Source organism: Melopsittacus undulatus, chromosome 4, assembly GCF_012275295.1.
Source record: "Melopsittacus undulatus isolate bMelUnd1 chromosome 4, bMelUnd1.mat.Z, whole genome shotgun sequence".
NCBI classification, from domain to species: domain Eukaryota; kingdom Metazoa; phylum Chordata; class Aves; order Psittaciformes; family Psittaculidae; genus Melopsittacus; species Melopsittacus undulatus.
The window spans coordinates 43,960,946-43,984,817 of record NC_047530.1 but is presented as its reverse complement, the minus strand read 5'-3'; the positions used below and the strand labels follow the sequence as shown (position 1 = coordinate 43,984,817).

The following is a 23,872-nucleotide window of genomic DNA, read 5'->3' as shown; positions in this document are numbered from 1 at the left end:
AAATGCTTCTGAGACCATGCAGGTCTAGATATAGATATGCAAATAGAGGACATGCACCCAAACAATAATGTCCTCTTCTGCACCACATCCTGACCTTACGACATTTTACACGGACAGTAACACTTAAATATGCTATTCACATGAGGAGGATAAAGCAGGGGACTGAAGTTTAAGAATTCTCTAACGTAAAGCAAGGACACTGTCACTATCAATCAGGCTACTGGGTATCCTGCAGTGTGCACTGGAAGTGATATTATATCCCATACATATCACTATCACATTCAAAATGTTACAGACATTAAAAAAGCCCTCCCAAAAACCATGTATGAAAAGAAACAGTAAGGTAAATGAAAATGCTTTACCTGCTGACAGAACTGAAGTTTTTAACCTAAGCGGTTCACAAGTCAAAAACATTCTAACCACAACAGGCATAGATTTCCATTTGGCAAATTTAAGCCTGCTGACAAGAAGTTCATTCACTTTGAATTCTTCACTTGAAGTCCATGGACTACGAGGACTCCATGAAATACAAGCTGAAAAATAATGATAGAGCATGAAATCTTACCATGCCAATAGGAGTTTGAAATCTACTTGTATGGTACCAATTAGTCAAACAAACAAATGAACAAAGCTTTTAAGCATCACTGGATCTGAAGAAAACTGAGTGGTATTTTTCCACCCCTCTTCCAATCTGTTGGCTTTTTTTTAAGCAATACTCTATCAGGCTTGTCTTAGAAGATAGTTTTAGTAGGATCAGTTACTGCATTCCATATTCTTCCAGAAATTTATCTTTACCATTATTTCACTCAGTTTGAAGTACAATCCTAACTTCTGAGACTTTCACCTTGCACATAGATATGGTATTTTCACCAGGAACTTAAAGGAATAAACAATTTTAAAAATCACTCTCACAGAAGAATATACATTATTTTATTAAGTAATGTGGTAAGCTATGGGGCATATATCAGGATCAAAATGGTTGTAGTCATTAATTTAAGTAATAAATCACAGGTCCTGCCAACAGTGACAGCAAACAGATGCTAACAAGAAAATGTATTATTTAATATTGTCATGTGTTACAAGAACGTAAGTGTTTAGGACACATCTTAAATTTTTATAATAATATGCATTTAATACATTATTGTTTTGACACATAGAAGAATCAAATTTATAGGTCTTATTCAGCACTTGCTTTCTCTTCTGTGAACATAGAATGGATTCCTGAGGGAAGAAAAAGCTCAAGAAGTCTATGTTTCAAATAGGTGTTTGCAACAAAATCAAGTTCCTTGTCTTGCTGTCTTGAAGTAAATATTGCAAGCATTGAACCTTGTTGGAAAATAAAACCAAACATATTTGGCTTTATGTAAACAGAAGTTTTCTTTGAAAGTTCCCAGGAAATTCAAACAACTGTGAAGTTTATCTATATACATGGACAGTAAATGATCTTATTTCCTACAAAGTTAAAAAATAATTCCATACGATCCTTACAAGCAGAATATCACTACTGAACAATTTGCGATGAGCCTGCTAAGTAAAAAAAAGCGTAAGTTTTATTTTCCACTGTGCTTTATTGTTTCTTTCCTACATCAGTTTAAATAATTCCACAGAACGCTACAATGATTTTCACCAACTACATCCCGCGCAAAAACACCAAAACCAAAATGCCAAAATCTACGTTAGTCATCAAAAATGTCATCTATTCAATTTCTTCCATTCATAGCTAGTTTCCTCTTCTGAGAACTTGGAAAGCCAGACACAATGATGACCTGATTCAAGTGCTGACATCTGAAAATGTAGGAAATGCAGCTATACCTTTTGGCAAGTTCAGCCACACTGAACAGAACCACTGTGCACACACCTTTTGCAGCACTGCATCTCTGCTGCTGTACAGCCTGCTCCATAAGGTCCCTCGGCAGGAGGGTCAATTGTTTCTAAAAAGATCACTGCTTTTTCCAAACATTTTTGTTTTGCTTTAAGGAAGCTGTTTCGATAATAACACTCCTGTTTGCATTCTGTTTCATTTTCAATCAACTCCTCCAGGTATCAGGACAGAGTCTTTCTTGGAAGTGCTTCACTCCATGCTTTAAAACACTCGAGGAAGCAGTGATCAGAGTATGGAAACTAAATTTTCTTCATTAAATCTACTGAAGCAGATATTAAAAATGCATTTAATATACTGGGGATAGCTGGTGGGCATCACTGACTGTGACAGGCCAGTTACTGATGAGCTGCTGTCAGACGGCCTTCTCAGCAGGGATCTGTGTCTAAGGCTACTGAAGGACAGCAATATCTTCCCTTGTGTGTAAGCTCTATTCATCTCCCAAGTATTTACTAAATCACAGACCTCTGCACACAAACCCAGTGTTTCAGCGCATGCTAACAAATGATGGATGGCCTAGTCAATTCGTTATGTCCTGAAAGCGTGATTTCCTGCCATTCCAATCATCAAACCTCTAGAGCCTTCAGAGCTGATCAGTCCTGGAGAATATATTTTGCAGGCTCTATTAAAGGAGTAGAGGTTCTTTCTATTAGTCTCAAACTTTTTTTTTTTTTTCCTGGCTGATTTAAAGAGAACTCCCTCCTTCCCACAGTACCACTGCTACCACTCTTATCTGTGTAAAGCATTCAGGGCATGCACCATTAGTATGTTAGCAAAATAGCACTTCTGGAACACCAGCCGGTTAAAAAGACAGATTTTGTTTGTGACTACTATAAAACACGACAATCTTTTATTTAAATTCATCTATACGTCTTTATTATGTAACCTAGACAACCTCCAAAACATTTTGTAACTTAGCTTCTTTGATCAAATATCTTTTACAGCAAAAGAGTGCTCAAAAGGACCCTTTTTCTTTGTATTTGCCTAGTGAAACGTATCAGAGCTCTTTTAATTGTGTTCCTCCTAAAAGCATAAGCCACTTAGGAATAAACTTCCGATGTTCCAAAGACAGGTTAGCTGTCAAAGAAATAAAGCTTCTAGACTTTGCCCTTTTCATAGCAAGGCAATATACTTGACAGTCTTTCTTCTACATGTTAGAGGAGGAATTTTTTTTAGTTTACCTATTCAGTGATAGTAGAATATATGTACCTCATGCTTATTCAGAAACATTGAGCTTCAAATGAATTAGTCCACAGCTGCTGAAGAGTTAGCTGTTGACAGTACAGCACAGTTTCTGAAGGTGGTATAACAGATATAAGTAAACTTTAGGTAAACAAGCATTTGGTACTTTGAAACGCAAAGACCTTGGATTTCTTTGCTTGCTAGATGTGATAGAGCCATAGCCAGCGCAAACCAATCCACACTGCCCTACCATTCACCTCAACCTTGACCTGGAGATTAAACTCACTTTTATTGCACACAACGGTCATCTGTGTTAGGTCAAAATTCAAAGTCCCTTGTCAGCTAAGGTTGATATATTCCAACCTTTCCTACACTAATGCATCAAATTTTTCATGGTGAGGTCATATTCAGCAGACAGTGTATTCAGCGATTTATCGTGCCATTGTAATATAGCTCAGAATATGATTGTCCAAAAAACAATGCACGAATAAATTATTTTCCCCTCTGATGTAGCAAATCCTCCTCTAGGCTCATAAAACCCTATCCTAGACTTGTTTGCAGGCTTCAGAAGAATGATGCAGTATGGAACTATTTCTGAAATACAACCAAGAATTACCATTTTTATCATCATTATCCTTAAGTACAAGCAACATGAATATAATGGTATCCTAAAATCTACAAGTCAATTAAAATGCACATATGGTCAGAGTTAAAACTTCTACTTCATCCTTCCTTAACAACCACCATAATCTGGCCCTTAAATCTACAGACATATGTTGGTCTGTCTGATGACACCAAGCTTGCTTTAGAATGAAATACTTAAAAAAAAAGTGCTATAAGACTTATATTGCTATCCTACTCGTGATTATCACAACCATGGAATTTGTGAAGTGGCAAAAAGTACAACCAAATTAAGCTTCATGAATGCACACTGTGACCAAGACAACTGCCCCAGATTTGACGCATAAAAGGATTTTATCTTTTTTTCCCTCTTAATTCCTCTCCTTCTTCCCTTTTTTTCTTTCACTTACTTTTCTTCTTTCTTTCATGTTCTATTTTACTTTTTTAATTTTTCTGGGTTTTTTTCTCCCTTTCCCACTCCTCTTTTCTCTTTTTTCCCTGATCTGTATTTTTATCCTTTTAATTATTTTTATTTTTTTCCTATCCTTTATTTTTCTTTTATCTCTGTATTTTTCTTTTATCTTTCTTTCTCTATTTTCTTATGTATTAAACAAGAGCACCTAGCACATAACTACAATAGACTCATAATGAACTTTCAAATTATAGGGAACTAGTTTCTACATCTGCTTTAAAAGGCCCCTTCCAACCATTGTGTTTCACCATTGAATCTTAAAAAGATACAGGATTGGTTTCTAAGTGGTTTGTGTAAATTCCTCAAGGCCAAAAAGCCTTTCCCGTTACTCAGCCAAAATGAATTTCACAAGTTTAGTATGTCCTGTTCAGTGTGATTGTTTTTAATTTATAAAATGAACTGTACTCCCATATGGTAGCACTTCCCCCACTGGAAGGGGAAAAGGTTAAGAGAGAAAGAAGAGATTCACCACTATGAAGCAAGTATTCAGAAAGTCAACTGTTTAGTTATACATTTCAAGTGGAATTTCAAGACTAGCCTTTAAAATAACTTTTTATTTTGCTAGGATAGACAACATATGTGGGAATGCTTGCAAGGAAGAGGATGATTACACTTGGAAAAATCATAATGGAAAACTACAGTGGACTTCCCTCAAAACTAACTTTCATGTTGACATGTGCTTAACACGTCTTCTACTTTTTAGTTAAAAGATAACATGCAAACAACTGAAAAAAACCCTCTCCATCTCTTTCCAAACAAATCCAGAAGGCACCTGTGTCCTGAAGACCTAGAATTTACATGTGCCAACATAAGAATTTTCTGCCTAAATCATGTCTGTTAGTATTGCAGAGCCCCCAGTGAGCAAAAATATTTTTTTACATTGTACTCTGAACGCTTCCACTGCTCTCAGTAGCTAGCTTTTAAATAAGTATCTTATATTTAACCTAATGAATAATGGAGGAGACAAAGTTCTCCTGAGTTATATACTGATTTAGTTAATTTCTGTCACACAATACCTGGTATTATAGGAGAGGATTACTACCCTTCCTATTTAGAGTCACAGCATAAGCAAATAGTTTTTTTAACAAGACATACCAAATCCCACCAGTTACAAGTTCTTTAAGGCTTGCTCACTGGCATTTAAGCAAAAAGAGAAAACCTGTACCACCCTCTGGTTTATTTTCTCAAAGCTATAACACAGTAGATTTCCTAGCAGAGGTTCAAATTGCAAGAACATCTTTCCAAAGGGAACAATATCAATTCAGAGCTCATATAATTACTTTGTACAGTGAATTTTTATTTCATTATAGGTTGATTTTGAATATGCTACATTTTATTGTAGTGAATTTCTGAAAACTATTATTTTTTAAATAATGAGCCAAGACTTCTTTCTCACCTCTTATTATCAATCTGTTTACCTGTAAGGTTAAATGCAGTTTTAAGTGCATAACAGATTTTAAATTATGCTAGGCTTTTCCTACATATAATAGACAAAATCAAACAGTAGTGTAAAATTTTGTTTACTCTGAAGTCTAACATAAAAGAAAAATTAAATACAAACCTTTAAAAATCTACTATTTTCATAATTGCTCAAGCTATATGCCCTACATTTAAACATAGAACACTAATGCAGAGTATTTGCCACTTCAAAATAGAGTGGAAAGCCACCAGTGGCCATTAAGCATCTCCCTCCAAATCTCTGCATCTCCTAACTCATGTCCACTTCCTTTTCTCTCATGAGCTGGCCTACCGAAATCAACGAGGTAGTTTATATAGCCAGAGCACGAATCTATTTCATTGCTAAGTAGTGAGAACATACAGAAAATTAGAGGGAGCTTAAAATGGGCCTTTATACTTTGTTTCTTTGTAAAAAAAAAAATGTTTCTAGCACCCACAGGCACAAAACTTTCTAAATGAGAGTTACTGTATCAGTATTTTCAGAGTAAAGAAAAAAGAGTTTAGCTCTTCTGCTTTCCAAAAGAATTAACCAATTATTCAGAAGAGCAGGGAGAGCAGAAGTCACAAAAATTATGTCAGTTTTGCTATGATAAGAGCCTTTCCATACAGAACAGAGCACAACTAAAAGTGTCACACACCAGTAGGTTGCCTGCATATAGGTAAGATTTACCTAATACACCTATGCTTAATTCCTGAACTTAGAGCTCTGAGAGCCACATAGACAGCCAGCTGCCCTCTGCTCTTGAGCTTCACTGCCAGTCCTCCTTTCTGGGTACAGCAGCTCTAAGGAGCACTAGAGCAGAGGACATTCTCCTTCCACCTTTACTCAATCTCCAGGCTACATTAGGAGCAGGTGCCAGAATATAGAACTGGAAAGAAATAAAAAGTTTCCCACTGCAATCCCTTTAGGCTTACCAGTACTGCTGGATAACCTAAGTGATATGAAGCAATGAAGAAGACAGGTCATGAACACAGAGGAACATGCATCACTTAATATGCTCTGGGAACAAGGACTGCACATTCCACTAATCTAACATGAAGTTACAGATGTTAAAACTAAATATCCATTCTCAAATATCAAGTATATCAATATGAATTCTGTTTTTCTCTTGAGTAATGGGAAAAAAATAAAAGGAAAAAGGAAATAATAATAATAATAAAAAAGTTATTCTCTCACAGTTCACTATCTTCCGTTACCTTTCTGTTGTCAAAAAAACTCTTCCTTATCACAAGGAAGAAAGCCTTCACAGAAGGGACAAAATTGGGCAGCATGTCCATGAATAGATGCACAGAAGAGAAGACCTGCACAGAGCAGCTGCTATAAATCCTAATACTTTGAAATCCTAGTACTTTGAAACTCTCTAAAAAGGTTGAACTGTGATAGGCCCAAAAAAAAAAAGATTATTTCACAGGAATGAGAGTGAGGGTACTGAAAGGGAAACTGGACTAGTAGAAAGGCACTGAAAATTAAGAGATTGTAACTTTCTTGCAGCATTTCCTGTATTACCCTACACTTTCTACAATGGGTATACAATTTAGACAGTAGGTCTCGTTGAGAATAGTATCACAGAACATAAGCATATGGCTAAAGAAAGCAGAAGACAGAAGTTACAAGTTAAAACACAAATTATTAACAAGCAGATAAATTCTGGTGAAAAACAAAGCAGAAATATGGTACACTCTAGAAGAGCACAACACAATACACAGAATTATCAGGCCAGCAGAATACACATTAAGAAGCTCAAAGGAACTATACATTAATGATCCAATACTGGCACTGATTTATAGTGCTTAGTGCTCAAAATTACATTTAGATAATCCTCAGGTCATCCAAAAATCCTACTGTTAAACATGTACACATTAGAAGACAACTTCTAAGCGTGTAACAAACACCTTAAGAATAAATCCATTGGTAACTCCCAGCCATGGAATACAAAGTGCAGTATCAATGGAAAAAAAAATACCAACATCACCAAACCAGCAAGTTGATTTCTGAATTTGTATTTTTGCAAAATAGCTCTATTTTAAGCAAAGTAGACTAAACCATGTTGTCCGCAATGTTACAGAATTGTAAAAAAAAAGTCTCAATGCTTGTATAAAGATACTTAGAACAGTATTAAAAGCAGTCTGATTTTGACTACTTGACATTACTAAGTCATATGGCAAGATCCTTTTGAAGCAATAACCTCACCTCCTGAAACAGTTTGATAATACAGTAAATAACAAACTACCCTGTTAAAAATTATTTAGATTCACAGGTCATGTTGGCAGTCACCATACAGCATACCTATATACACTAAACTGTTTTACAGAAATTACAAATTACTCTTAGGGAGAAATTGCAGAGCAACAGCAGGCCCATAACAAAATGTGAAGGATACTTAATACAAATAAAGAGCACAAGCTGTGACTCTTCAAGAAACACAACAGACCAAGGAAGGAACCAATAGGTAAAATAGTATTAGAAAAAAACCTGAGCAGATTAATGCAGAAATCCAAAGACTGTCAAGATCTATGAGGCAGTAGGAACCAGAAATACTTGAAAACTGTGAATTTATGTATTGCATTACCAGTGGAATACTGATCCTTCCAAGGGAAAGATTGAAAGTGCAAGGTGAAAGCAGCTATTACGGATGTTAGTGCTTTCCAGTTTGAATCAGCAACCGTTTCCGTATAATGATAAACTGGTTATGGATGCCTTCATCACCTTGCAAGTGCCATGACAGGTTCTGAAATATTTTCTTAAAAAGATTGAATCAGAAAGTTGGGGTGGGTGGGATGAGGGTTTGGCTTGTCTAATTTTGGTTTTCATAAAGAAAAATGCAGCCAAAAAGTCCAATCAGACCCTTCTCATGCTAGAACAGAATGGCAGGCTCTAGATTAAAAGAAACTTGCTCCACAGTTATAGAACACACTGTGGAAAAAGCCTCCTCTTTTGCACTTAAGACAGCACACAGGAGTCATCAAGCTCTGAAGCTGAAGAGTCAATGGATCTGTTGAAGCATCAAAGGAATGGACTAGGAGGTAAAATGTATCCGTGGCAAGGCCTGGTCTTTTTCTGAAAGACTTATTTTCCCTATTACAGACACTCACATATCTCTGGATGTTTTGGAAGCAGGTTTCTACACACAGTAACTGACCTGGCAAATGAACCCAAATTCTAACCTTTCAAGACAGCTTTATAAGATTAGAAAAAGAGAACAAGCGCATGTGTGTGCATGCATGCACTCACACATATATATAAATTCTAATTTCATTAACACTAAAGTGATAAAGCCAAGTCTAAGCTCCTTAGACATACGCTGTCACAGTAAGTGGTTTTCCAAGTTGTAGAAGTACTGGATTCCATGAACTCACTGACCCAACTACATTGCTTTACCATCATTTCTTCTCTACAATAGCTTGATTTTTAACTACATTATAAACTGTTCTGAAAAGAAGTAGATTTCACTGGAAAATTTAAAAGCCTAAGTTCATGATGGCTTGTAATCTACTTCCTGAGTTACATACAGCTTCAGTTTCCTCAGCCACACTTGTGGTAAGAATAGTAATGCTCACTCAGGAATCATGGGAAAGAATTTCTGGTTTGCTTATTTTCTCTCTCTCTCCAAAGTAAGCACTGCACTTTAAAACCTACTTTTCTTATTTCTGTTGATTTTAAAGACAGCACCACTCCTTTGCCCATAGAACACAATTTGGTTTCTCACCCAATTCAGCACTAGTAAACCTTACTCCAAACCTGAACAAAGAGAACCTTGTAACCTGTCCTCTGTAACTGCTGCTGTTGGTAGTAAGCAATTCTGGCAATGAAGATCAGTGCAGAGAGCACATTCTGTCATGCATGCCTTCTGATAGTAGCCTATCGCCGTTTGTAAATGTCTTTGACAATTCTGAACACAGCTCAGGAGAGGAAGTGGATGAATGTTCACATATAAGATGACCTCTCTTCCAGATTTCAACTAGAGGCCAAGACCATGTAAAGAATTACAGGTCTGGAAAGCCTCTTCTTCCCAAGACACAGAGGGAATGGTATGGCAGCCTGGATTACAGCCTTGTCTCAGTCACACAAGAACAGGCCTAAACTTTAGGCTTCTTTGATGTAAGATCTACTTGGCGTCCATAATGCCTTATGAAGGGATCTGAGTGGTTTTATTTGGACATGTGTCAGAAGATTGGAAAACGTTCTTTATTTTGTTCCAGCTCCACAGGTCACAGAAGGTTATAAGGACCCTCCTCCCAGCGGCACTTTCAGTGAGCTGCAGCTTGCCGTCGATGACCGTGTGCGTGTTCAAGTGATTTTGTACCGTGTGGGGCCTGGAACTGGGGCACTGCTGGAGCTGATGGAGCTACCCGTGCGGCCCCTTGCCTGCCCCCAGTGAGCTCGCAGGCCGGGCCCCGGAGCCCGAGCCGCCCGCCCCGCGCTGGGCAGCGGCCCCGGAGAGCAGGAAGCACTTACCTAGGGAACTTCTCCTTCAGCTTCCTCAGGCTCTGCCGGGTGGGCTGCACGTGCCCCAGGAACTGCGCTATTTCATCGTACTGGGCTTTGGTCAGCTTCATGCTTCGCACCGCCCAGCCTCAGGGCCCCGGAAAGAACGAAGGGAACGAACTGCGCCGCTACAGCCCCCGACACCGCGAAGCAGAAGGCCAGTGACAAAAGGGTGAAGGGTCACGGTAACCCCAGGGAGCCCTTTGCTACAAGCCCGGTCCCGGAGCACCCGGAGGCAGCACCAGCCGCCGTTTTCCGGAGCTCCTCCCCGCCGCTCGGCCGGAGCGGGGGCGGGGAAAGCCGCCATCCCGCGCTGTTCGGATCTGCGCAGCCGCTCAGGCGGGAGCAGGGAAGGGGGTACAGCAGTCCGCGGAAATGGCGTTTCTTTGGGGTAGAGATAGGTCGTTTCTGTGCGAAATGTGGGAATTGGTTCGCCTGGCGGCGGAGGAGGATTCTAGTGCCTCACGGCCGGTGTCCTGCGCGCCTTTAAGCCCTACAAGCTACTCCTTGGGTTGACTCTGCGAAGGCGGATGGCGCAGGGTATTGCTGGTCCGGGCTCTGCAGTGGGCACACGCTGCGGCTGCCCGGGGTAGGGAATGTAAGCCTCGCCGTGTTACAGTTTTAGAGTTTAATTTTCAAGGCCGTTCCCAGAAGTTTTTGTTTGTTTTTTTTTTTTTTTCGTTTCTTTGTTTTTTGTTTTTTTTTTTTCTTCCCTGGTTTAAAGAGAAAATAAGTGGTGAAGTAGTGGGGCTGGGGCTGCAGATCCCGACATGCCCCGAGTGGTCTGTAGCCTTGTACGTGTACCCAGGAGTGGCTCCAGTGCAGTTTTAGAAGAAAAGCGTACAATTTTGTGTTTGGACTCACTTCAAAGTTGATAGCAAATGATATTATTAAATACTGTTAAAGTATCAGTAAGTATGTTGCAAGCCTTAGCTTCTGTTCCATGTTTTTACATGGCTATGCCTTTTCATAAGCAACATACAAGAACTAGAGGCTATAAAGAGAATTAACCATGTGTTTGGCTGGAAAATACAAATATTATCTTTAAGTTCACTTTAATCTCATTCGTGAGCTGTGTACAGCTAGTGGAGCCTTAACCTTGAGTTTTCTGGCACTTAGTCCATGAAACTTGCTTCAAGTCTTAAGAAATGGTTTTTGGTTTTTTGTTTTTTTTTTTATTTTTATTTTTATTTATATAGATACTAGGTTCTGTTCACTGCTTTCTCTTGAAAGCTTTAGGATCACATTTTTGTTCTTTTGTTTAAATCTCATCCAGAAACTACAAAATTTCTTGCAAAAGTAAAAACAAATAGCATGGGTATGTCAGCCGGGTTAGTCATTTAGGAGTGAGACTGGTTTCTAATTGGTTGACAATCCTCAGTGAACCCTTTGTCACTTGCAGGATTTTTGTTTGGAACCAGGAGCCTTTCTGGGAACAGCTATTTCTGGTACTGTAGCCTAAATATAAATGTTTGAAACTCAGTTGCTCCACAGTAAAAGAAAATCCAGTGAAGATAAGCCAAATGATAGATTCCATTCCTCACTCAGAGACCAAAACAAAAACCAACAATAACAAAGCCAACCACGTGAACCTGAAAAAAGAGCATTATTTTAAAGGAACATATTATTTAATGTAAAGATTGTTTTCTTTAGCTCTGTCACATAGTATCCTTGGTAGTAGGAGATAATGAGTTTGGGAGGGAAGGATGTGTTTCTTTCAATCCGGTATCTGCTTTAAAGGTATAATTTTCTTGAGCCATAGAAAGGGTCATGGTTCCCTACCTTTCCAAACATGAGAATTATGACTTTTACTTTTGAAATAGATCTAAAAAAATAAAATAAAATAAAATTACATGCTTCTTTACTACCACTACTACTGCTCCTTCATAAAAAAATCAATATTGCTTCTTAGGGAAAAAAAAAGTGGCAGCCAGACAGCAGTTTGCTGACTTTGCTGTGCCATAATTTCCAGAGAAAGTGGTGTTTTTTTAGTAAACCATAATGCACATATCTATAACCTCTATCTCTGTTTACTTCACTTCACTTACTGTATATTTCTTGATTTTTTAAATTTTATTTTTATTTATAGATCAAATGACACTTCTGTCTACATTGCACAGAAGTGAAACTGAAAAGAACTGCAGGATGAAGTTATCATTGTATGGACCAGACTGCAAATATCTGATGTATGTATTATGTGTATATTGAATACAAATTTTGGAACAAGGTTTTGTAGATTTCCAGGTTATTTAGAAAAAAAAAAGTAAATAACCTTCTAGCATGAAGGTTCACTGAAATGAAGAGGAGCTGGCACCATGCTGTCATAATGAGGTAACGGCCTTCAGAGATGTGAACTGCTGTTTTTTTATCACAAAGAAGCATTTTGCATGATGAAACGTAAAACAGATGAGAACTTCTGTATGCAAAGTACAAGCCACTCTGCCTAAATTAGTTAACACAAAACTATTCCAAGAAAATGCTCAAAAGCACAGTGAGAAAGAAAAGAGATGCTCCTAGCAGAAGGAGTTCATGAAATACTTTTTTTTCCCCAGAAATCAAACTGCCATTGCAGTCTCACTATATAGAACATCAGACCATGTGTAATTAAGCTGTAGAAGTATATTGTAAGATGTTCTGTCAGTAAATAACTGGATGAAATACATCAGAAAAAAACAAAACACAAAAGCATGAAGATCTTCAATTTCCTTTGGCTCAGGAAGTTTCAGAGCTGCAAATGGTTGCATGCTGGGGGAGTGTTCTCAGGAAGTAGCTATGTGCTTGCATTCTACTTGCATTATTTCATTGGTATCTGCCTGCAGTAGCTACTCTTCGTTTTTCCTTGGGTTTAGGTTCTAGTCCATCAGTTATATAAACTCAGTTTCCTTCCAAGAAGGAAGAGGGCTAAAGAGAAAAAACTAGGAAAAAGAAGTAATTGGGAATGAGACATGAAGGGGGGGGGGAAAAAGAAGAGGACGTGTAAGCTGTAGAGGGGAAATCATAGAATCATAGAATAGTTAGGATTGGAAAGGACCTCAAGATCATCTAGTTCCAACCCCCCTGCCATGGGCAGGGACACCTCTCACTAAACCATATCACCCAAGGCTTCATCCAACCTGGTCTTGAACACCACCACGGATGGAGCATTCACTACCTCCCTGGGCAACCCATTCCAGTACCTCACCACCCTAACAGTAAAGAATTTCTTCCTTATATCAAGTCTAAACCTCTGCTGTTTAAGTTTCAACCCATTACCCCTTGTCCTATCACTACAGTCCCTAATGAATAGTCCCTCACCAGCATCCCTGTAGGCCCCCTTCAGATACTGGAAGGCTGCTATGAGGTCTCCATGCAGCCTTCTCTTCTCCAGGCTGAACAGCTCCAACTTTCTCAGCCTGTCTTCATATGGGAGGTGCTCCAGTCCCCTGATCATCCTCATGGCCCTCCTCTGGACTTGTTCTAACAGTACCGTGTCCTTTTTATGTTGAGGACACCAGAACTGAACACAATATTCCAAGTGAGGTCTCATGAGAGCAGAGTAGAGGGGCAGGGCAGGGAGACAGAAAAACACTTGGTAGAAGACTTCCAGTAATGACCATCATTCCTTGCAGGTAGTTTTGGCCACAGTTAGTGTAGGGCAGTAGTTAACAAACCCTTGGTCTGTTTTTTTGTTGTATTAGTTGATAGTTTAACTGTGCCATTACTAGTTTTCTCACATTACCTTAAGAAAGTGATTGCATAGTGTGATTTACAGCCAAGTTTAGAGTTAAAATATCATTCATTATTATACACAGAAAAGTAGGTAATTATAGTATATTATGAGGAATCAATTCATGCACATAGTGCAAATTTTTATTTGATTTTTATGACCATATAGCTGTTTTACTTTACTATCCCGTTTCTTCATAGACACAATCTTTGATCAGTGTTGCTTTCTGTAACAAAATTAATGCAAAGACTGCCAGCAGTCATATATATGTTTTAATCTGTTGATTTAGATGCTTGCGTTGAGAAAGATGGAATCTCCTTTCAACCGATTGGAGAGCTTGCTGCAGTTTCTTAATTCTTGTAATATTCCTACTTCATTCTCTTTGGTGCTCAAATTTCTATAACTATTCTTCAGTCTTTTCATATATTTTGCATGATTTTTTTTTGTTGTTGTGAAATTCAGCTCTTCTTATTTGGCATTTTTGTATTTTGAGAATAAACTTGAGCATGCTTCCACTTAATTTGGTAGCAACTGTATCTGTATCAGGTCTAATAAACACCTCCACAGGGTACAGTAGTTACCTCATAAACAAGGAGAACCCTCAATTTATGATCTAATTTATATCCATAGGTTTTCATGTACTTTCTGAAGGAGATTGTATTGTGAAACAAACCACGATATCTTCAGTATGTGTTAAACAAACAAAAAATGGAACAGTTGGTCTGCATCACTGTTAGACATTAACTGTTTTGCCAGTTCACAAGATAATAAGTCAGCATGAGTTTATTTTTTTCCCTGACAGTGTTCATGGGATTGCTTGATACCACAACAGTGTGAAGAACAAGACAGCAATAGAATGATTATACATAGCAGAATACCAATTAAAAAAAGTCAGGCAGGCATAGTTTTCCTTCTGTGTTTTCAGATTTTTTCCTCGTAATCACAGAAGTCATTGAGGCAAATTAATCTAGTTTTCTCTACTGTTAGTATACCCAATATAACTTTCTTTAAGATACTTATTTGCTTGTTGAAATAATTAAAAAAAAAAAAGTCTGCATTCACAGTGTTTTGAAAACACTGCTTTATATGCACGGGGCCTGGTCTGTGGTCAATTGCAAGTCCATCAATTTTAATGGACTTGTGCCACTTTTATGGTGCTAAGCTGCATGTTTATGTATTTTCTGTAATGAGCTCTAAAAGATTTTTGAAAATGATGAGTTATTTAAAAATCAGTTTCTATGACTGAGATGGTAACATGCCCTGAGTGTTCTGATCCTGCCACTTGATTCCACTGTAATTCCACATGATGAAATTTCTGGAGTTTGAATTTTACTTTTTACGCTCTTAGTAGTCAGATATAGAAACCTATATGAAAATACCTTTCTGGTTTCAAATTCAATTATTTCCCCTTTTTGTCTCTATGTGTTAAAATACCATTAATTACTGCTTTTTCCCTGAGAGATTTCTGCTTTAGTCATTGTACAGAGAAAACCTTGCAGTTGTGTGATGAATTAGGTTATTTTCTGTAGGACCTTTGCCTCATTTGTTGAAGAATTTGGAATATGTACTGGGTGAAGGAAGCAGGATCTGTAGACAGAAAATTGAAGTGTAAAGATAATATAACTGCTGCCCAGGAAATACTGTTTCTCTCCTTGGTTCTGTTACAGACTTCTTGTGCACGCTCAGACATCATTTTACTGAATTTTCTTTCTCTGTGGCTTTTTTTTGACACAACATGCACGTAATTCTGTGCCAGGCATCTAATTTAATTACATAGGTGCCATAAGCTGCTGGCTAAAGAGATCATCCCAATCTGCTTTGGTCAGTTTCAGAGTGATGCAGCTGATTGTATGCATGCATGGCCAGGCAGATCAGCTGATCCACCTGATAACTTGTCATTCAAAACTCCTTTCTCCCTCCACCAGTATTATTTTTCAGGTAAATCAACTTGTGAGCCCCAACTCAGTGAACAGCCTTATAAATGTTGGTGCCAGCACATGGGAGGAAATAGGTATGCATAGCAAGAGACCGCAGGGCTACCTCTTTCTGTCAATGGTAACAGAGCCTTGGAGGATTAACTTCACAAATTAGACATCTAAATTAGGTGCCAATCAGTAAGCAGTATGATTATCCTGAATATATTCTGCCAAAAATTTACATTTGAGAGCCTCGCAATGCTAAATGGTAAGCATTGTCAATAGAACTGAATTTAATGGAAGTTGTCCCTTAAACGTACAGAGTACTGAAGACAGTACTCTGAAAAATCAGTTTGTAAGCATATTACACTGGAGAGCCCAAAGCAGTGGACAGTTCAAGTCTAAATCCTTTGAACTTAATTTCTCTCATACATATATCTGAATGAAAAAAGAAATATATATACACACATACACAAAAGTATTGAAAAATATACACAAGAGAGCTTTTGAAATACATTTGCTAATATATATCTTCATGCTAGTGCTTACACAATAAGCTGCTGTAGTGATAAGATTATTCTTGCTATGTATATGACATGGACAGCATGTAAAGAATAAATGAAGCTAAATTTTGAATTTAAAGGTTAAAAAGTAGTACTGAAGGGGTGTGAAATTTTCTATGCAAGTGAAAGGGAAAGATCTGTTTTGTAATACAGATAAACAGGACTGAATCAAGGTTGTACAACAAAATGGAACTCTTAAGCATGTAACGATTTTGGGGAAATTTGAGTTATTTAAAATTAGGTAAGCTTTGGGGAGGGACATAGAAATAAATTTGGGGTGGGTTCTTTTTTTTTCCCTAGTGGTGAAATTGCAATTGTCACCTTTTATTTAGGGACTTATACTGAATAACTGAGATGTCTCTCAATTTTTCTTCTAAAATGTGTAGTACTTTATTACCCAAGGATTCTCACCTCTCATTATATACTGAGTATATTGAGTATTTTCACCATTAAAGAGTTGTAATATTCTCTGAATGATACCACAGAATTATAAAAATGTGTAATGCAGGTAACCTCAAGAGATTACGTAGTCAACCAGATCAGATATTTGACTGATCTGGTATCAAGTATACAGTATCAATTACTTCACTGTCTCATACCCAAGTATTCCTAATTTGTCACTGTACACTTCCATATTGAGGTTTTCATAATCTCAGTTGGTAACATGTTCCTGTATTTCACTTCACTTGTATTTGGAAAGCTTGTTTCTAGTGTTTAATTCCAAGCCTGCTGATTGCAAATAAAAGAACTTACTTTCCTCTGTATACTTTGAAGAAATGGGAGAATAGTAAATCACTGTCATTTTTACTTGTTTCAGGATCATTACAGTGCTGATCCCCTTCTGGTTTTGTTTGGTAGTGTAAGCAAGTCCAGTTCTTTCAGTCTTTCTTGTAAGTAATTTTTCTGAAAGAGTTGTAATTTTTTTGTTTTTCTGTCTATACTTTGTAATATCTTAAAAGATTGTGCAACACTGCTTCAGCTGCGGCTTTTCACTTTGCTGAGTAGAATAAAACCTCATATTTTTTAAACAAGATTCATGTGTACTGTTTCTCAAATTAACCACTGAAAAAATTTATGCTCTTCAGTTATGCTAGCTCATAGAAGCTGTGCCATTAAGGGAAAGTAAAGTATGCATAGCACAATGGATACACTGGTGTACCTTATAGTTTACAAATTATAAGACAAGAATCTGAAATACTTTAATTAATGGGTGAACATGGTAATATTTTACATATTTCTTGCATAGAGGTTTATAATAGCATTACAATTTCTTCAGTCTTCCATTTCTTCTAATACCCTTTCACTCTTTCTAACACATGTAAAACATATTTGACGTTTATAATAATGGAATGATTAGGCATGTTACTGACATCAAGGTTTAAGGGACTGGGTGACATAGAGAATTTATGTTCCACTTTAATCAATTTATCAGCCTCCTCTGGGAACTGTTTTTAAATCTAACTCAAGCCATACGAACTGGGGGGAAAACACCCTGCCTTATCCAACAGTCTGGAAAATGCATAAATATATGAAATTGTTGTCGGGGGTCCCCCCCCCTTCTTCTTTTTTAGGGAGGAGAATGACTTCTTTGCACATCAAATTGTTTTTTATTATTATTAAAAAAAAAGATTCCTTGAGTAATAGTGCTGCTTTTTTGTGAGGGAAGAAAGATTTTGAGTGTATTCGAATTATACAGATGTGTATAGTTAACACTAAACCCATTTGCTTCAAAGATACCCAAAAGGGCAAAGTAGGTTGTCTAAACTTAGGCAGGCCTGAGCTCAGTTGCCTGTAATAGAACTAGTTTGCCTTTTCCACCCTGTAAACAAAATGAAGTTGCCGCTTGGTAAGTAATAAGAGATATATTGGACCAGGTTTTCAAGTGCTTTGATGTGTGACTCCAAAATCATTTAATTGGGGTGAATGTGATCTAAGTAAAACTGGGCACATTGTATGACTTACACTGATGCAATCAGTTACCTTTATAATGTAAGGAATGGTAATAGAAGGCTTTTTACCACTCCTTGATACTTGACATTGGCATTCAAGCACACGTCTGGAGAGATTAAACTCAGGAACCATGTATTTTTAGCTGTTCAGTCAGAATAATTTGCTGCCTACCAAACTGCCAATCTTGGATTTTAAAGATGAAAAATGTGCTATTAGTCAAATATTTATGAGTAGAATCCAATGTGTTCAAGCCTTGTTGACCTTTACATAGTTATGACATATATATTATCTCTTGGTTATCCTTACCATTGCTTTGGTCTGGAAAAAGTAAAACAGGAGGTTAAGTAGTCCCTAAGGGTAAGTTAAAATTTAGACTACTGCCATGTTGCGTGGATTTAGTATACTTAGCGTCATTCATGGCAAGTTGATGAGACTGCCCAATGCTATAAAATAGCTTGTTAGGTAATGCCATTTAAGAAAAAAAGTAGTTCTGAAAATTAGCTTGCTGTTTCCATATTTAGTGTTCTAATATTCTAAACAATATATTTGATACTATTTGTGTTAGATGTATAAAGCCTAACTCTTACTTTTCTTTTTCAGTCACATGCAAAATGGGTTTAAAATATAATCCAGTTTGCTAATACAGTTATGATTTTCCTGATTTGAGCCCAGAAGGAAAGCCACTATGGTCATTTAGTCTCATTTCCTGCATAACATATATTGTAGGTATTTCATTAATTAGTTGCTGCTTATAATTTAGCACCTGTGATTGAATTAGAGGACATCGTTTCAAAACAAAATGGTACCCCAAAATATCTTTAAACCTTGATTGAAAATCATCCAGAAGTACAGATTTTTGCTAAATTCTTTGTGGTTAATTATTTTTGCTGATCAGTAGCCTGATTTGAACTTGTTTAGTTTTATTTTTATCACTTAGTTTCACTATAGCTTGATTAACTGATATTGGTAGGTTGTATGCTAGGTATTTAATATTATATTCATGAAAGATTTCTTCTATGAGGTTTTAGGAACAAATATGTAAATAGTATAGCATGAAGTTATCATTTACATATTACATGTTGCGAAGTTCTTTAGAGTTACTGTGAAAATAAAAGGGTACCAACCTCAAGAAGGTACCAACAAAAACCTGTAATATCAGTAAGTAACTTAAAATTTTATCTGAGTTACAGATCTGGTTATTGTTTGCCATTTACATTATGTTAAATATTTTTTAAAAATTGGAAAAAAAATTGAAATGTGAAATATCAATAAATATCTTATTATTTTATCACTATGGTTGTTAAAACATTGCTTTTAGTTCTCTCTTTAATCATGTGTTCACAGTACTCTCCTGTGTAACTACCAGGTGCTCTTTGATAAAAGGAGAAAGTTAAACAGGAGAGTGTAAAATTAAAAATTAGGCCTGTCAGAGAAGAGTATCAGAAAAAAACCCAAACAAGTATCCCAGGCAACATCTGGTGTCTCTGAAGCTAGGTGAGGCAACTGAAAGGGACAGAAGAGGTAGAATGATCTGTTCCATTTTTCTAGACCTGTTTAGTAAGCGTACTTTACAAGATAAAAACGATAATTCCCTGCTTGTTTTACTTTGCTACATGGATCACAAGAGATGGAGGAGTGCTAATTATCGTGAGGCCTTCTGTGTTTTGTCTTCTCTTGTTTCTACTTGCCCTGATGTTTCCCCTTAGTGACCAGGAAAAGCACTAACTAAACAGAGTTGATCCATGGGCATTAACCACTCCAAACATATTGTGGTGAATTTTACAAAGAATATTTACTTGTGCTTAGGTGTCTTTTTGACAAGTGTTGCATAAGTTATGCACGTAGCATTAAAAAATATGTTTAAGCTGTCTTGATATATAATTTTGAAGTTTATCCAACTAGAAATGAATTTGCTTATTTGAAATTTCTTGAAGATTTCGTAGAGGTTGGAATCTAGTGGTCCATGTGATCATTCCTGTGCTGTCTCTGAATTACTAAATGTAATTTAAAGTAATTGAGTTTCTCATGAAGTTCAGTAAGGAGAAATGTGAAGTCTTATATCTTGGAGGACTAACCTCAGGCACCAGCACACACTGAGGTCCAGCTGTCTTGAAAGCAGCTTTGCTGAGAAGGATGTTGGGATTCTGACTGTGAGCCAGCAATCGCACCTTTGGTAAAAATGACAGTATCTTTGGCTGCATTAGGAGTAGCATGGTTGCAGGTTGGAGGAGGTGATTTTTCCTCTCAACTCAGCCCTAATGATGCTGCATCTGGAGTACTGTTTGTAGTTTTGAGTTCACCAGTACTTACTGGAGCAAGTCCAGAGCAGGGTTCAAAATGTGATTAAGGGACTGGAGTATCTGTGTATAAGAAGAGGCTGAGAGACCTGGGACTCTTCAGGCTAGAGGAGAGACAGGAGGACCTTATCAATGTGTCCAAGGAGATGATGGGATGGAATGAACAAGAGTGAGCTAGACTATTCACGACTGGTTAGTTGTGTGCACTGACAAGATGGGGGCAATAGGCACTAACTAAAACATGTGAAATTCCATCTGAACAGGAGTAGACACTTTTTTATGGGTGTGATCAAAAACTGAAACAGATTGTACAGAGAGGTTGTGTAGTCTCCTTCCATGGGGTTATTAAGAAGCTGACCAGACACAGTCATGGACAGCAGGCTCAAGGTGACCTGCCTGAGCGGGGGGGGAGGTTGGACTAAATGATCTCATGAGGTTCTAAACAATTCTGTGAATCTGTGAAATTTGAACAATGAAAGAGAAATGGTTTTAATAAAAGTCAGGGAAGAGCATTTTGTTTAAACCCACTTAATGTTAGCAAGTCTTTACAACTAACAGGACAGCATTTTTGATCCAGCTCTTTATCCTTGATGTAAGCACCAAAGGCTCTCTTTGAGTTCTCTTCTGATGGCGGATGCTTCAGAGCCTGTTTGTATTTCACTGATGTGCTCTTGGATGGATATGTTATTTAATAATGTATGTCAGGTGGGTTATTTGGCTGCATAAAGCAGTGTTCAACTGTAAAAGAACTTTCAGAATAACTTAAACTTTTGAATTGCGTTCTTTCATCACGTATTTTGCAACTTCAGCACTTATTACTTTGTAGTCTGGCAAGTAGTGGTTCATCACTGATACTGGTGTAGCAGGAAGTTAGTGAACCTATAATTATGTATACATCCTTCCTAAATATGTGGAGGCAAAATGTTTCTCTTTCTTTTTTGTGCTGGGGCAATTGGTAATACACTTGCTTAAGGAGAAAAATGTAGGCTTAATGGTAGTTTGGCTCTGAGTACTTGCTAAGGAAGTTCTGCTTGCGTTCTGACCAGTAGATTATATCATTAGAAGAGTAGCCAGGGAGTATCTCATGTGTAGGGGAGTCTCAGCTGACTGTAGCCTTTTCTCTGGTGTACTGCCTAGGCCTAATTTCTAAAGATCAGAACTAATTAATTTCTTATGCGTCTTTGATTTACTGCATCTAAGTAAAATTCAGAATTTCATCAGTAGGAATTTTTAAACTAAATAAGTAATTGTAGGGGAAAAAGTACAGCTTTAGGAAAACTTCTATGTAATAAGGTGCATTGAACTTTCTTTACACTGGGAAGCTTATAGACCAGATCTACTGCATTGCACAGTTAGTAGTCATACATTAGAAAGTTGAATGTATATAACTGATTCAGTACTTGCACTCTATACTTTTCAACATAGCTGATTGCTGTAGGGGAGCTAGGGGTTTTCCAGGACTCAAAAAAAAAATAAATAAAAATTCAGAATACACTTGAATATTTCTGTGCCATACTTATTTACCACACAGACATATTTAAAGTTTTCATCTATACAGAGTGATACAAATGAATGTGAGCTGCTCTTTCTGTACATTGAGCTAGCCAATATGAGTCCAGCTCAGGTCCAGAAATCCAGATTGCTGTGTTAGTATGGTAGTATGTTAATCAGCATTCTCTTTTGCTTTGCAGGGGTTATCCAACAAGCTTGGATATGTAGCTTCCTCTGACTACCTTAGAATGTGGATGTGTGATTTCTGTACCCATCTGCATAGATATAAATGTGAGTTAGTCACTGAAGGGGAATGGAGTTTAAGTAGCTTTGGTCAAAACTAATTGGAGAACGACATCTCAAAACTTTTTGATGAAATTTGATTTTTAAGCTGCAACTGAAAATGTATAAACAGATTAAGAATTTGGTTATGCAGTCCTGAGAAGAATGAAGTTTCCAGTGAAGAAAAAGGTGAATATTTGTGGCAAAGGTTAAAATTCCTGGAATGACTATTTGTAAAATTAATGATTAATTTTTTTGAGTCATAGAGCTTCAACATTTTGTGTAAGTATTTCAGATTGCTTATTTGGGGAACTGGAGAAGTGTCCTCTAGTTCTAGCAATAATTCAGGCTCATAATTGATTATAATACTTATTCTTTCAGTTTACAGGTGATGTATTTTACATGCCATACTTTTGAAGAGTTAACATTTCCCTAAGCCCTAACATTAACCTCCATGCCAAAACTTAGGTTACTTGCAGACTAGCTTCTAACTTGAAAAAAAAAAAGGAGAAAAAGTGCAAAATGAATTATTTTTTGCTCTGTGATTCCACAGACATTGGTAAAACTGTACAGGTTAATCTAATACAGTTTTTATTTCAAAACTGGAAAAAATTAGGAAGGGAAAAGTACTAGAACACAAATTTTACCAAAAATTGCAAATCCCAAATTTGTGTGTGTTTTCAGTGTATTGTTTAATCCTGTTCCAGTTATTGTTGACAGTGAAATGCAACAGAAAAGAACTTCAGTTAAAGAAGTTTTATGCAGTAATTATAATCTTCCTGCATATTGAAGTGAAGAGCAGAACAATGAAAATGAAACTGCTTCAAATCAATCTCTACTATTTTAAACTATTTATAATAGAATCCCTAATCAAAGCATGATTTATACAAACCTTGGGAGAATATAATGCTATAGCTTACGTGCATTTATTTGTAAGTGGAAATGTTCTTATGCAGTATCCTCATGATTAGCACTACATCTTATCTATCACCATTATCACATGTAGTAATCTTTACTGATAAACTTAGCTCCAAATCAGTAATTTCACAGACTAGGAAAGTAAAACAAAATATAGCATTTTGAATGAGAATAATGTTGGTTGATGAGTTTGTAAAAAATATGATACTTGCCTCCTAAATAATACTGCAGAAGTCCCTTGTAAATCCTTTAGCAAATTTTATCTAATCTTTTACAAGTTGTAAAATCATAGCTGAAAGGCAGGAAGAAAAGGAATGCACAAGTAAGACATCTGTTATTGTTATATCAATGATATATAACCAGCTCTGAAGTAATAACATTTTAACAAGGACTAAAGTCTTACCCAAAATGAGATCTCATCCACTTCCACATCTTCATTAAATTTATAATTGGGAAATACTATCAACTAGTGTTTGTAGGACATTACAGGTATGCTACAGTCTTGTTTAGATTAATGGATTTGCGGCCAAGCCATACCTTAAACAGAGAGGGGTATCTCTAAACCAGCTTCAAAGTAATGTATTTGCATGCTGTTTATAAAACAATATTCACAATTACTAAGTACAGTATTGCTATATTTTGTAACTTCAG

At 36.9% G+C, this 23,872-nt stretch overlaps 1 protein-coding gene across 4 annotated transcripts in view; it reads right to left on the bottom strand.

The window, feature by feature from the left end:
- CDIN1 (CDAN1 interacting nuclease 1) overlaps nt 1-10,363 on the bottom strand; it is a 125,390-nt gene extending 115,027 nt beyond the window's left edge. For 3 of the 4 annotated variants that reach the window (XM_031049095.2, XM_031049096.2, XM_005149285.4), the window contains exon 1: nt 10,069-10,363. In XM_031049095.2, coding sequence (XP_030904955.1) covers nt 10,069-10,169 — 101 coding nt within the window. In that variant the 5' untranslated portion in view covers nt 10,170-10,363. Of the gene's footprint in view, nt 1-362; nt 406-10,068 lie in introns of those variants that run through there. The other variant, XM_031049097.2, reaches the window with a different exon arrangement.
- Between the last annotated feature and the right edge of the window lie 13,509 nt (nt 10,364-23,872).